The sequence below is a fragment of the Pholis gunnellus genome, assembly GCF_910591455.1.
Source record: "Pholis gunnellus genome assembly, chromosome: 4".
Taxonomy (NCBI): Eukaryota; Metazoa; Chordata; class Actinopteri; order Perciformes; family Pholidae; genus Pholis; species Pholis gunnellus.
In genome coordinates this window covers 20,315,535-20,331,139 of record NC_136530.1, presented here as the reverse complement: position 1 = coordinate 20,331,139, position 15,605 = coordinate 20,315,535, and the positions used below count along the sequence as shown (strand labels likewise).

At 44.4% G+C, this 15,605-nt stretch overlaps 1 protein-coding gene across 1 annotated transcript in view; it reads right to left on the bottom strand.

Annotated features, from left to right (window-relative positions):
* The window catches only part of exoc2 (exocyst complex component 2), a 39,951-nt gene that overhangs the window by 5,471 nt on the left and 18,875 nt on the right, over positions 1-15,605 (bottom strand). Inside the window, exons 7-21 of the mRNA XM_079158168.1 lie at positions 11,875-11,955; positions 10,098-10,243; positions 9,352-9,433; positions 9,135-9,237; positions 8,121-8,239; positions 3,609-3,722; positions 3,101-3,225; positions 2,443-2,511; positions 2,123-2,280; positions 1,851-1,972; positions 1,372-1,433; positions 1,142-1,222; positions 671-730; positions 287-342; positions 125-194 (exon numbers count right to left, since the gene is read on the bottom strand). Coding sequence (XP_079014294.1) covers positions 125-194; positions 287-342; positions 671-730; positions 1,142-1,222; positions 1,372-1,433; positions 1,851-1,972; positions 2,123-2,280; positions 2,443-2,511; positions 3,101-3,225; positions 3,609-3,722; positions 8,121-8,239; positions 9,135-9,237; positions 9,352-9,433; positions 10,098-10,243; positions 11,875-11,955 — 1,448 coding nt within the window. The remainder of the gene's footprint in view (positions 1-124; positions 195-286; positions 343-670; positions 731-1,141; positions 1,223-1,371; positions 1,434-1,850; positions 1,973-2,122; positions 2,281-2,442; positions 2,512-3,100; positions 3,226-3,608; positions 3,723-8,120; positions 8,240-9,134; positions 9,238-9,351; positions 9,434-10,097; positions 10,244-11,874; positions 11,956-15,605) is intronic.

Sequence of the window (15,605 nt, the reverse complement as noted above, 5' to 3'; positions counted from 1 at the left end):
TGGACTGTTGTGTAAAGGAGAGAGCCCACGCTTTGGTGACGCTGACAGATGTGGGCTTTCAGGTGTATTAACCCCAAACAGTTTGAAAGGAAATAATAAAAAATAAAAAAAACATCACGCTTACAGATGTTGGACTGAAGCCCTCGTGAACTCCAGTAAACCGATGTGGAGAGGACAGGTCCACTGAAATGTTGCTGCTCACACACACACACACACACACAGGAAGAAAGTGTCAGAGTTAAGCACACTATAATCAAAGATATGGAAAAGTCATCCAGATACTTACTGAGAAGTATCCACGTCACTTTTAGTGCTCAGCTGCTCCAAGCAGTTTATGAAAACCTGCGTTGAACACATGAACACAGCAGTCAGTCAATGGTGTGAAAAACATACGCCATACTCATATCTTACTCTACACGATGAACTCGCTCAGCTCACGACTGAACTAGATCTTTATAATCTTATAATCTGTGTCAGACTGAATGATAAAGTGCTCATGCTTCTCTTGCGAGTTCTTATACTTGATTGTAACACGTAGTCCATCTTGAGAGATCTCGTTTTTCGGAATTTATTGAGTTAAATACTGCTTTCCGGGCTTTTTGTGTGTGTAGGTCAGACATCCATAATAGAACCATATCTGTCGTTTTGTCTGCAGGCTGACAGATCTTACCTTCATGATGTTCACACTGAGCTCTGTGGCCTGGTCCTGGACCTGGTCTAACAGCAGCACCTAAAGAAAAGACAGTGAAACACATCAGAAAGGTCCTGCTATCCTATTCAAGTTACTTAACAGCAGACGCTGTGTTCCTCTGGGTTTTGTGTGAGCAATCACTAAACACTCTCGGGGTTAATTGGCGGTGAACATGTTCTTAACCACAGATGCAACAGTTGGGATTGCAGAGAATAAGATTTGATTTGATTCCACGCTATGTTATGGTGTAGTTCAGATATTTATCCTCTGCTTTGACCCACCGTTAGACGTTAGATGTGTGATAAAAACAAATGTTTCTGACTGGCTAAACAGATTGCATCAGCAACCAATGAGTTAACTGAGGAGGCTAAAGCTGTGGTTGTGTTTATCATACGACTACTTCTGCTACTTAAGTGTATTTGCGTTGATGATTGCAGCTGACTATCTTACATTGATTTCCCCAGGTTTGATCTCCAGGGGCTCTTTGATTGACTGCAGCATCAGGACCATGCACTGTTCAAACTGTGAAGGCTGCAAAAAAACACAACGAAGAGAGTACAGACAGACATTGGTGTGCATCTTTGAGTGTGTATCTGACATGTGACTGACACTTGTTGGAGTTGGTCTATCATTTCTCACTATGATATGACCTACTGCTTGATGCGATAGGACATCCTTACCAGGCTGGTGATGCCCTCATTATCCACGACCCAGTCCTCCTTCTCAGCGAGCCTCTTGACATCTGAGTGTACAAAAAGTACACACATGAATCGAAAGGGCAACTGGTGAGATCTCACAGACAAGAAAAAAACAATATATGTAGTATGACCACTTTCACACAGGGTCATTACAAATGAAAAGATAAACAGAATTAAGGGGTTTCTGAAGGAAAACCACAACATGATATAAAATCAAACTCTGTCTGACGAGACCACAGTGTGGGGGAAAGTTAAGAGAAAACAAGTCACTCTTCTCAAAATGACCATGCCTAACCACAAGTGAAACCGAGCATGTCTGGTTTTAGTCTCATAACACTTTCTACATCACTACCCTGGAAGTTGTTATAGGTAAAATGTTGACAGTTGAGGACACTGACCGCTACTCAATAGAGGAATGCAGCGAAACAGATACACCCAGATACACACAGTCCTCCCCTCACCTTCTGTAGTGTGCAGCAGAGTCACCATGAGGCAGTGGACTCTCAGCTCCAGCAGCAGATCCTGGATGACCTGCAGCAAGTCATTTGGGATCTCCAGAGCAGACAGAGCCTCGTGACAAGCCCTGGACGAGAGACGAGAGAGGAAACAGAGTGAGAAGAAGAGAGAGAGAGAGAGACTGAGGTCATTAAATGGTATGGCAGGCATGGAGTTTTAAATACCTGCATACAAGCATGTCAGAAGTGCATATGATCAATGAGACAGAGATTCAAACCTGACGGTGTGTATAATTTGTGTGAGCCAGGCTCCAGTGAGCTCCGTCTTGTTCTCCCAGCCTCCGTAAAAACTCAGCTCCCCCTGTGGGAGGGTGGTGGGGAGAAGAGCCCCCCGAACGAGCTTCACCAGCCGATTGACCATCTCCTCGATCATTTTCTATAACACACACACACACACACACACACACACACACACACACACACACACACACACACACACACACACACACACACAAACAAACACAGGTGGCATATATTTTATATATTTTAAAAACAACTGTGGAGAGTAAGAATCTCAAAATAACACAACGAAGCATACCTTAAAATCATTCTGTCTCTGTCTGGCATTTTTCTTGGATTTTTCCACCTGCCCAGATTTCTCTCCAGTCTGCAGAAAGAAAGAAAACAAGACACACTCATGTTAAATATCATCTGCAAATTGAAACAAGTCATCCATTTGATAATAATAACTTTTTAACGACAACCGGTAACAGAAACAAAGCTTGGAAATTGCACTTATATGATATTATTTTAATTACTAGGCCACCAGGATGAAGATCAATGACTTGACCACCAGGCCTATTCATATATTAACGGTGGTGGTTCATCATTTTACTAGTTAAAGTATATTGCAATAAAACATTTGACTTTTTTAAACATGAAAAATGTTGGATTTTTGTTCAACATATGATACGTAATTTTCTGCCGCTAGGAGTTTCTCAATCAAAACAATCACTAAGAACGGAGTTTGGGGACATCGGGAAGCAGCGTGGGATCATGGGAGTTGTTGTTTTCAACACCACTGCAGTCGTTGCATTCAGCCTCTCCCGATTAGGCGAGAAGGATATCAAACTATCTGAATGGCTAGTTACCACAAACGGGACAAAATGTTGTTGTGATCAGGGTGAACGCATCCGTTGTGTGTTACAGACAGCATCTGTTTTTCTTGTCACTGTAAAAGCTTCTCAGGTATTTACCTCACTGAAAAGACTCCCATTAACATAAGAGATCCAAAGCTTCCAGAAGTTGGGCAACTGGCCGATGACCACATCTGACAGCTTCTCCACAAACTGCACCTGCTGCGGGGTTTCAAAGCGCCAGGCTAGAAGAAAGAACAACACACACACACACCGTTTTACACAAACCCACCACAACATTTATCCATGCTATACTAGGAGTTGATGGGAAACGTAAAGAAGGAACTAGCGAACCGCCCTGACTTGAAAGTGTTAGAGTGCTTCTGTATTTCAAAGAATCTAATCTTCTTTAACTTCCAGGCACACTAGGCTCCCGCTGTTGCACTTTTACTGTACTGTCTGACGTGAGGAGTCACACGCACAATTATATAATGTGATTCCCCTAAGCACTGCACAGGGCAAAAAGTGTTACACACACAAACAAACAAATGCACACTCAGAGTGAGCCGCAGACAGGGAGGCCCCTCCTGAGCACCGAGCGTGGGTGAGTTATGACTGTGGTACGCACTGCTGGGTCGTGGTGTTCGGAGGCTGCCCCCTCTCTTCAGAGACGCAGTATGGCTAAGCCTGCCGAGGGCCGACGGACGGGTATCCCCCTCCTGATCCAGAGCTCCGACACCCACTGACAGACAAAAGGAAAGGAGGAGAAGGGAGGGGGGAGATGAGAAATGAACTCGGAGGGAAAAGAAACACATACTTCAGATATCAAATAATCAAATAAGCCATTTCCATAATTCCACATTCCTCAATAAGCTCAGCAGGCTTTCACACCAAACAATCCTCCCTCGCCCCTCTCGGCCTTTCTTTATTTGTGTTCTGATCCATCTCTGCCGTGGCCCGCAGCTGGGAGAATGTACCCTTGTTTCCAGGGTGGGGAAACAGAGCGGTGGGCTTTGTGAGCACCGGGGTGAAGTGGGTTTACAACGGCCCCACTGGGCTCAGTTACGTCTCATCCTCAAGACCAGAGCTCCACTAGATGGCAACAGGGAGCTTTGCAGCAGCGAGAAATGAGAAAGTATTTCTGCAACCACACACTCGTATCTCGGCTAGTGAGATCAATTTAGTTCAGGGAACCTACGAGATTACTGTAGGAGAACAGACGAAGGGGCGAAAGTTGACAATCAGGAATGAAAGAGAAACACTGCAGTGCTGAGAGGGGATAAAACCTACTACAATGAAAATGAAAGACAAGTTCGTGCAACGCTGCAATACGCCTACGTGTAGTTTGTCTAAACGAATGGAGACAGATGGCCACATTTCCAAAACATGTGTGTGACACACACAGAGAAAAGTCTACTGGTGAGTCACGGACTGAATGCAGTGTTTAAGCGAGCACTGAGAAATCCCCGACAAAAGGGGAGCAAATGTGGTCGAGCCGGCCGTGCACACAACCCAGCCATCCAGTCTAGAAAATGTAAGGAAATTCTCGATTGAGTCAGATTATCTGTAAACACACACAGCTTTCTCACATCACACACACACACCACATTGACACACACACACACACACACACACACACACACACACACACACACCACATTGACACACAGCCCATATGGAGTGCACAGTCCGTCTCTGTGATGTTTTCCTCTCTTTTTACGGGGATGAGAGCCACTGTTGATCCAGGTGTCGGCTGAAACCCCGGCGTCCTCAGAATGCACAAGTGTATGTGTGTGTGTGAGAGACAGTTTAGGTGTAAGCAGGGCTGCTTTAAGTGCTCAAACTATTCATTAGGCTGTTTCTTGCTAAAAGTCTGAAGGTTAAAATTTACGATTCGCTGTCAATGTGTGTTGAAGACGCTGAAACAATGTGGCTCTGCTCACTTCCTCATCAGGTCTGATGAGTTCCTGTTCCCCAAGGGGTCACGGACCCTGACCACACACACACACACACACACACACACACCCACACACTTTCTCTCCAACAGTCCACACACACCTTACTGACTCCTGTTAAAATGTAAGTTATTTTTACACGCTACAGATTACACAAGACTCATTCTCTTTTACTTATTTTCACCTAAAAAGTCAAAAGATGTTTTACCCACATTCTTTGTACTAAATGATCCAAAAGGTGTTCAGCTTCCTGCTGTAAACCACTGACCACCATGATGTATAGTAAACAAAGTTCTTTTGAGGCGCTGACAGCTGAGAAGATGCGTCTGGTGACTAAAAGTAAAGACAAAATTGGGCATGAAGTGAAAGTGGGCTCCAGAATCCTCCAGAATGGTAAAACTACCAGCATTTGCCCTGCAAATCGCATTAAGTTTAGATTTTCAGCTTGTTTTTAATCCACGTTTTACCGGATTTTTCTGATTAAACAGACAATAAAGAATAAAAATAAACTGATAAATTCCTGGATTTCTTGGGGATAAAATAAAACTTAAAAAAAACAACCCTCAATAATACACCACCCTGCACTGATACACATGCAAACACTTGATAAACATGCTAGTTGAAGTGTAATAATTAACATGTTTCCCCTAAAGTGGTACTGACTGAGTCTAAAATCACAACCGCATGTTTCCCAGTCAAATGTAGAATCCCTCTAATTGTTCACTGAACCCATTTTCCTATGAACAAAATGTCCTGCTAATTGTATTGATATTGGCAGAAGACGCGCTGTTCAGCAAATAAGAACACTGCAGTGTATAACTGAATCGGGCAGAGTCAGATTGCAGCACCGGGGCATGATGGGAGTGTTTAGACATACGGAAGCAACTTGCTCTGATATGCTTCCTCACAAGAAGACTGGAACTTCAGGCTTTTGTTCCAACAGAGATGGATGGCTCTATTTCACATTTATGGCAATTTATAGTGTAATTGATGGAATCCCAAATCCACCAGAACGGCCTCTGACCTCATATTCTGGACTCACAGGAGACAAGAGGATATGACATCAGTTACTGCAGACTTGGCTGATCCATCACAAAAGGCTAATCCCTGCCACGTGTGATGCTGGCAATAGCATAAAAAGATGTCTTTTAAATAAACTGAGCTGGTAAATGTGATACGAGGAGGAAGAGGAGGCTGCTCGCAGAGCGGTAGGCTGTGAGGTACCGGTATGGGGAGATGCTGGCTATTTGAGAGGAGGGGTAAGGGTGGTAGAGAGAGAGAGAGAGAGAGAGAGAGAGAGAGAGAGAGAGAGAGAGAGAGAGAGAGAGAGAGAGAGAGAGAGAGAGAGAGAGAGAGAGAGGAAGAGTGGGGTCAGGGAGGTGTAGTGGATGTGGTTTTCTGATGGTGGCTGTTAAAGGGCTGCTTGGGTGGAGGGATGTTTCAAGAGGCACGGGTTTCGTACTTGGGCGAGAGGTGAGCAGAGAAGACCGGGGATGGTAAATAGCTACCAGGTGTGTGTGTGTGTGTGTGTGTGTGTGTGAGAGAGGGGAAGAGGTGTGGATAGAGGGGCTCCCTGTGTGACAGCAGAGGGGACAGGAGACAGCTGGCTGTGGCAAACAACGAGAGTAGAACTGACAGAAAAACAGAGGCACTGTGCGCAACTTTCTGTATGTTCTCATGCTATCATCATTGTCTAGATGAAGGCCATCCTCACCAGAAAAATGACAGGGTTGGTCAATTGTTTAAACAACTCTGGATACCACGTGGCGGTTTTGACCCGTAGTCGTGCAGAATTGTGTTTATCTATGAGAAAACTCCACAGGGTACCTTTAAAATGACCCAAATTGACATTTTCCTTAAAAGCGGCCTCATGTGGTTGTGCAAATAATGACTGTCCTCTCTTGGTGGCAGAGGCAGCAGGACGTTTTTCATACCTCTGCAGAAAGTGGGTCGGGGAGGATATTGACGGTGCTGACTGCAGGAAACAGTCAAGTTTGGTTTCTTTTTAATATGAAGGTGATCTTTCTCTCAACTTAACCAAGTAGCTTTAGTTGCCTAAACTCAAACGGAGCTTCACCATAGATGTGGCAGATCAGGAAACACTTGTTTGTCTTGTTTGGAAAAGTCATGTCGGTCATTTTGGAAGACGCTGACAACGGTCTTGTTGTTTTTTTGGTATGAGGACTTGTTGTGCACAGTAAATGTGTCTAGTTATGCGGTGTCAGAACTGTATTGTATATTTAATACTGTTTAGATATAAGGTTTCTCTTGAATCAGGTGAAGTTTATTTCATGTCTCAGACTGTTATATTAAAGTAAACAAACTGTAAACGCAGATCTTTGCAAACCAGCAATTTTCAGAATAGTTGGGTTGCAATTGATTTGCATGCAATTTTAGTTTCACTCCCCGCCACATGCTGCTCAGCTGTGGAATGCATGTGTGGACTGAAAAGGGGCCATCCCTGACATGATGATCAAGCTGATATTTAACTGTTGAGAGGCAGGGAGCACACCAACCCCCAGATCCATCAAGCCTGAGCCCCGGAAACCACTGTTACCCTTAGCATTAGACATGTTTATGTTCCAGCTGCACTATGTGAAGCAGCCACCCACTCACAATGTATTTGTATGGGTGTCTTTGTGGGAGTATGGGTGTAGAAGTGTGCGTGTGTGTCTAAGCGTGGCTGGCAAATCGCTGTTCTTCCTGAGCGGACGGTTTCACGTTCACATTTTTTTCTGATTTAACAGAGGAACAGCTTAATTGGGGTTAATTGTTCCAATCCATCTGTGAAGCTGTGTGTGTGTGTGTGTGTGGGTGAGCGAGAGAGAGAGAGTTTGTGTGTGTGTGTGTGTGTGAGCGAGAGAGAGTTTGTGTGTGTGCGCAGTAACATGTCAAGCCCTGAAACCCAAATTCAAAGCCAATGCTCCCTCACTTTCATCTTATTCATACGTTCATAAAAAAATAAACATGCGAGCCTCGAGCAGAGCAGGGGAAGGCGGTGACGGAGAGGGGAATGCAAGCAGAGAGCTGGTACGACGGAGAGGCAGCTGGCCTTCCCTCTGTCCTCAGCTCCCTTCAGACCCACATGACATCCACCAGCCGCTTGATTGGAAATGCTAAATAGGGGCTTTTTCACTTCATGTGTAAAGCGAGTCATGTCAGACATGTGTGCGAGTGTGACTCACCTCTCTGGCCACTGATGAACTCATCTCTGCAGTTTTGCATCAGCTGCAGGATCCACTTGTGCTGGGCATAGATGCACTGCCATGCTGGGTCGCCTGGAGCATGCAGGTCAGACAGGTACCTACGCATGGACAAACACACAGGTGTGAAAAATGTGCATAAAAAAATAAAGACAAAAAAAAAACCCACAGCTCTTCTGGTGAGGTGCTGGCTTGCTGGTGCAATATACACTAGAGGAGACCAGAGCAAAACACCGATCACGGCAGAATCTATGAATTTTATCCACAAACACTTCACCCTCTTGTTTATCTCTCTACCTCTAATCATCACTCTCCCAGGGGTTTACTTCCTGGGTATCACTCAGTGACCTGTGGGTTGTCAGATGACGCACTCTCTGAGCTGTGGCCTGGCTCCCTCTGCTGTTGTCCTATGAACTACCGACTCATTTGTTTCTCATTAGGTGGCATCTTTCGAAAGATTGAGCAAGACTCACAGGCATAGAACGCACACATGCACACAGCTCCCACCAGCCACGGCAAGAGTAAACAGGAGCTGAGTGGGCGTTCAGAGCCGTGCCTAATGCAGCAGGATGAAAGATGTTGCCGTGTGGTTGAGAACTGGTCTCTGTGATCCTGACAGGTCTGGTCTTAACAATAATACATCGGGTGAGACCACAAGTACGAATGGGCAGAGGGAAAGAGGGGGGAAAAAAAGAGGGAAAGAAAGGGAGGGAAGAGGGAAAAATAGAAATAGAAACAAGATGACGGGACAACAAATAGCTGAGAGGATTAGTGAACAGGCAGACAGAATAAAGTGGCTGGAGGAGGAAGATCTGGTAAAAAGATGATACAGATTAGAGAAATGTCTTTAATTTATATTTCCTGTACGCAGAGATTGTGTGACGTGAAGAATAAAAAAAATAAATAAAAAAAAATATACTACTTCACATGTAGATAATGAACCTGTTGTTGACGACTGGGAGGAATACAGACAGATGGTATGAAATGTAAGGAGACCTGATGTATCTCTTCTGGTCGTGCAGTGTCGACGGGGTCTGCAGCAGTTTCTCCAATAAGAGACTCCTCAGAGCTCCGATCCTCATCTCAACCTCAGCATACACTAGAGCAGAGTAACAGGAAAACCATTGTATTCAATATAGAGAGAATCATTGAAAAAAAAGGTTGATTTTATACTTTAATCTATTTATTTATTGAGGGAAAAAAACGGGTTTACCTTTTTTGAAAACAGGGACTTCAGTGTTGTCAAAGAGAGATTTGGCTTTCTCATAGTCATTGATCACCACATCATAATCACCCTGACAGAGAAAAGAAGGTTCAGTTAATAACGCAGCTCAGTTTTTTAAACTCAACAATCGTGACACACATTGTCTATTTGAGCCTCTCTAGCTCCACCCTCCGATGACAGCAATCCAAGCTGCGCCTTAAAACTACATACATACTGGGGATAGATGTAGTGCAGTGGAACACTAAATCAAGAAGAACTTTGAAGTAACAATTAGTAATCAAAAGAGCAGCTTCACAAGAATCACATAATGTTGAATGCTGCTTTTTCTTGTAGGGCTGTGTGAGTTCTCAAAGCAGCTTGAGACAAAGACAGTTTAAAAAAAAATAAGTAAAGTGACTCGAGGTGAAGTTACATAAGGTTTTATGATGATTGTTCTGCTGGGTTCTAATAATAACCAAGGAACATTAAGCCACAGGACTCAAGCATTATTCTCTGTTACATATTCTCACATATCTTTAGATGACAATGGCCTCGCAAATAACCAGTCCTAAACACTTTATTCTAAGGGTTTATTCTAAGTTCTGAGTGTGCAGACTGTAAAACAGATTTTCACCTCCTCCATCACTCAGAGAGCTGAAGGCTTTCCCCTCTTGATGAATGATCCAATATCTCACTAGCAACAGCTCAAATGAGAGCATTTACAAGTTTACATGCGTGTACTATGCGGATAGTACCTTTTGGATATTGCGTTCAATGTTGAGTGGCAGGTTGAAGAGAAACTTGAAACGCTGCAGGACGTTGAGTGCATTGCGTGTGGAGTCAGCTTTGTCTTTCCGCCCCAAGACCTCCTGGAACAGAGTATCTGCAGTATCACTCGCTCCTACGAGGCACACAGGGAGAGAAAGTGTGAGTGAGAGCAAAAGAGGCAGGAGCAAATGAGAAACTGGGAGACTATGAAAATAAATGTTGATACCACATTTCCCCTTTAATGGCGGTCTCTGGCTTTCTTCCTGCTCTGTACGCTATCTGGCATAGTAGAGTCGGAGCTGCTACGGAGAAAGTGACAGCTATCTCTTATTCACACAGCTGAGAGGAACTTTTGCACGATCAACTGGCTTCGTGGGTGGCCTCGGATGTTTCGTCAAATAGGAAAAAAAAAAACGACTTCTTCTAATCAAAACAGAAACCCCACCCCCAAAACAAAATCCCTGAAGGAAAAACAGCATGGGACCGAACAGAGGGAAAATTCTTATTTTTCACTCGCCAATATGAGTTGTCGTGAAAACATTCTTATTTTGTGATTGGCTAATTGGCGCTGCGTGTCTGACGTATGGCGTTTTGGGGGGTGAGCGCGGTGGCCTGGACCCACTGGGGCCACGGGCCCACTAGTCTGGGGCTGTGGGGATGAAAGCTACGTCCGGCTTGGTGGTTTGTTTACTCTAGACTCCGGGAAAAGGACCTGCTTATTGACCCTCCATTAGAGGAGCCACATTATCATGTATGAGATGAGAGGGTGGGAACACACGATCTGCTGAGGGATCTGCCTGTTAAACCGGGGCTGATCCAAAAAGGCGACTGAACATACACACATACACATGTGTTCCGTTAATGGACGGCATATCAGTGTGAGATAAGTTTGGCGGCACAGAGCGTAAGACTGTCTCGTCTCATAATCGCTGTGACCCTTTTGCTCTTTGAGTTTTAATTTGAATGTGTTAAAATCAACCAAAGGACATGGCGTAAAAAAGAAGACAAATCAATGTGAAGGGAGAGAATAACAACACAAAAAAGAGCTCTTCATTCGAAAGAAGGCAATCAAACAATAGATAAAACAGAGTTTAAAGTTATTTTTTTATTTTTTTAATGCGTTTAAAAAATGTATATAGGATTTGAGCGTGGGACTTTGTTCTCGACCTTGCGATCACTATGTGCCTTGAGTTGAGATTAAAAGCCCTGTAAAACATTGAAAATTGATCACTGAGTGCATCTGTGATGTCAATTGAATTAATGACCTGGAAGAGTTCCCTCTCTGAATTGTATCTTACGCAATTAGAAAATTGTAGGAAGTTTAGCCAAACCGGTGCAATGATTTTAAGGGGTAGAGTATGAAGTCCTTTTTTGGAGGAGAAACATTTTGCTGAAAATGAACTTGCAGAATAAAAAGTAAAGCTAAATCAAAGAATGATAAAGGATTGTACAGAAACAAAATAACGTACTTTTGCTAAGTGTACCAATAGATTTAGTTACTTTTTTATTGACAAATTCAATCTGTTCTTTTCAATGATAATGTGTTCTTCTTGTATCTTAAGAAGACTGGAAAGCTGTCAAACAACTAAAAAGGTTGCAAAATGTAGCACGAGATAAAACACACATGACATCAGCTATCAATGCATTAACTGGATCATGAAATGGGGCCTTTATGTGCTAAGAGGATGTGTTTGGGGGAAATGTCCCAAAAACTAAACCTGCACATTTGTAATTTCTCTTGGGTCTGAATGAAAAGACGCTTACTGTTGAGGATGTTTTCTAGTCGCTGGGTCATCGATCCCTCCACCCTCTCCGTGCCATCAGACTCCAGCCTCTGGTGGATCGCTGCAACACAAAAGTCAGTAGTAATTGTAAAGGACTGTGACGGACAACATGCAGTAGAAATCCACCTAAACAACAATCAGAAGAAATATAAAATATTAGCATGGATGTTTGAGTTGGGAAGAAATGTGGAAAAAGCAAAAGAGCGGAAAACGGTTTTCCACACTGCAGATTAACAAACGCGCAATCCCCGGAGAAAGGAACATTTTCAATTTCAGGAACCGAAGGTAAAACAATAAACAGGCCCTACCCCAGTGATAGATGGGAGATAACCTCGCCGGTTCTCCGCCCACAGATGCTGCCATTGAACCTACCCCCCCTCCTTGTGCCTGTTCCCACGCAGCAGCAGTGACCTTGCCCCAGCGGTAACTGTACTGGATCAATTCACCTAACCAAAGCCATTAAGAGCACCATTTTGTGGTCTTGGGACATTTGGAGCCCTTTGACCTGGAGGTAATGTGAATCTAAAATGTCTCAACTCTCTGAACAATAACATTTGGGAGAGCAGAGCTGGATGTCTGGATGCCAAAAATAGCTGGGGGGTTCGGAGGAACTCTGATGGCTTGTATCCATCACTTAGCATGAAGAGCTTTACGCGGGAGAGGGAATTCGAAAAGAGGGAATGAGGGGAGAAAACAGAGAGAGTAAAAGAGGCAGAGCGAGCGGTGTGGCTACTCCAGTGAATAAATAAATGGTGTGCAGGAGTGGGCAGCTGGGTGCTGAGAGCTGCAGTGTGGGTTTATTGACAGAGAGGAGGAGAGGCCGAGGAGGCTTAGGAGACCTTCTCGTGCATACTTGGGGAGCGACTCAAATATGCAACAGGCAGACATCTCAAGAATGAAGTTAAGAGACCGAAACGTGGAAAAAAATATGTATAACGAATTTCTGTTCTCTCCACTTCTCCGTCTTCTCCCCACAACTACAAATGCTCGCTGTTAGCAGAGCTTGGAGACAGCGGAGGGAGCGGGAGGCAAAGTGAAGGGGGCGAGTTCTGTAAATAAATATGTGGCTCCGTTCTGACAGACAGAAGCCTCAAGGCAGGGACTGAGGTATTCCTAAAACGCACTGTTCAAACATGCCGTTGCCTAATCAGTACGGACGTCGCTGGCCCTCTCGCTGCTCTGCCGGCCGGCAGCAAAGGCAGCCGGATCGAGGTTAGGACAAAGGCACGTAGACGTGGACGTGTGTATGGGAGAGCACAGGATTGATAGGGCTGGACACACAGGAAGGCTAAGACACGCACTGCAGGTCTGCTTCACGTCTCCCCACTCCCCCTTGCCCTGCTGCCAGCTGTGTGTCCTCTGCATCTGTCACACAGTGAAGGGCTGATGACGTCACAGCTAACCTAAACATCAGGTCAGAGTCCGGATAACACACGCAGCCAGGACCTGAGGAAGAGCCGCAGCTCCCGCTTCACTTCCTGGAACCATTGAGGGAAAAGAAAATGAATAAGATTAAAAATACAGTGTCCCTGGATTCTAAAGCTGGAGATGTTTTGACTCCTGCCGGGGCTGGGGGCTCGGGGAATAGGCCCTGGGAATCTGGCATTTTTGGAACACGGTAGCCGTTCCGTTTCCTGCATCACTGGGAGACTTCCTGTTCACACAACAATGAAAAATCTCAAATTTCAACATTTTCGTAGAAAAAAACCCCGGACTCCCTGACAGACTGTCAGTCAGTCAATCAGCCAGAGGCACGGCTCAACTTGTCACTGAGGCGCCACCATCAAACAGTCGCCGAAACCTTTCACCAGTCTGCGGTGGTTCACATGGAGCATTTACAGGACCACTTGTTTCTTCACCGCAAAACCAACAATCCTTTCTTCAAAACAACTACAATAATATATCAAACAAGAAAGCTGCCAATGGGGTACGCACACACTTTTCTTGAAACTAGCATAAAAATCAGACCGCTACGAAACAAGAAAGAACAACTTGATATAGTTGATGAAATGCCCATTTGGCCTCACAACACACCTCCAACTTTCTGCCCCCAGTAACTACATCAATGAGTTTAAAGTTCTAACCTGTGTCTTCATGTGAACCCTGTCTGACCCTGAGATCCCGTGTGAGTGATGCTGCATTACTTCTCTGTAACAGTATAATGTAGTGTACTCTTAATCTGCCCAGATTTAGGGTTCAATTCCAGCTGATGCAAACCACATTTAAAATACACGCAGTCCTGATTATGATGCATCGGTAACGCTTTGTCTTCATTTTAGTTCAGAGTTGTCCACCCACCTTTATTCATACTGTGATATTTAAATTAAAATATACTCTTCTCTCCTATATTTGAGATTTAATTTTTGGTTTGCTTATTAAAAGCTGTTACACAATGACATATGAGCTTGACATTTTTTAACTGTTTTCCCCTTATTAATAAGCAGAAACCCTGCAATTCATGACACACAGCCATTGGATTGGTCAATCTGGTCGATGACACGTCTGCCTAATAAGGTCAGTATCGGGCTCCATATCTATCTGGTGGTTGTGACCGGATCCTTTATGTGCCAATAGTGCCATTTGGATAAACGCTTCTGCTGAAAGCAGGGATGTTGATCTAGAAGCAGCTCTCTCCAAATACCGTGCAAATCTTTTTGAGGCCATGCAACTTGATAGTGCACTTCTAAACAGTCCTTTGGAAGCTCAAATAATACAACACCCAGCTTAAAAAGCTGGCTGGAGCTCCCAGTCTGGTTCCTCCATTTGCAAAAGAAAGTCACGATTAGCTAAGTAATCCAAACAGGACCGTCATTAACACGATTTGTGGATTGCGGATGCAAAAGCCTAAACTGTGTGCTTAAAGGTTCATAGTGCATTAAAGAGAGACATGGGATTTTGTTTTGCCATTTCTGTTGGAGATGATTAGCTCTACTGGAGAGCAATTAAGAAGCAATTAGTGGGGACACGAAGGAGAGAAACCCCACGGATATTGAAGTCAGAGTCCTGCTATTTGCTCTAAATATTTTCTATCCGCCTCATTTCTTTCCCCAGATTTGGCTTCCCCTCCTCGTTTCCACCTTGCCGGCAGCAGTAACACTTGCGTTAAAAAGTAACTCCAGACTTCTATTAAAGTCATCAATAAAAATCTCACATGCCAGCAGAAGTGAAAATAAACAAAAGAGGAGACCAAAGCATCTTGATGGTGATTGAGAGGGCTGGAAGCACGACAGCAACTTCTGAACAAGGAGAACACACAAGCACCCTGTTGAACCCCCCCCCCCCCCCCCCCCACCACAGCTAATTTCTCTTTCATTTTCACAGCTACATCTCAGGTGAGGTTCATTTGGTTCAACTTAGAACAACAGAGACCTGCCAAACGCCGCAGAGAGACAAAGAAAGGACTCACAGTTGCTCAGACAGCTGTGCTAACCGGGCCCGGCCGTGAGCTGCTGCAGAGCGGTCTCGAGCCGGCTGGCGGCTAGCAGCATGTCGGCTGGTATGTCGGCTTGGCTGATCGTACCTAGTATACAGAATATCTCCTCTTGAGCTATACACTCTGGCCTACCACTTCATCTTTTAATGACTGGGGAGCCCAATCGTGGCTGAGGAAGGATGTTTTAGTGCTGTAATAAATCTTTCGTATGATATTCGATCTTTTGTACTTTCATGTTACAGAAGTGCACCTGTTCCATTATGATAATGTTGTCTTTT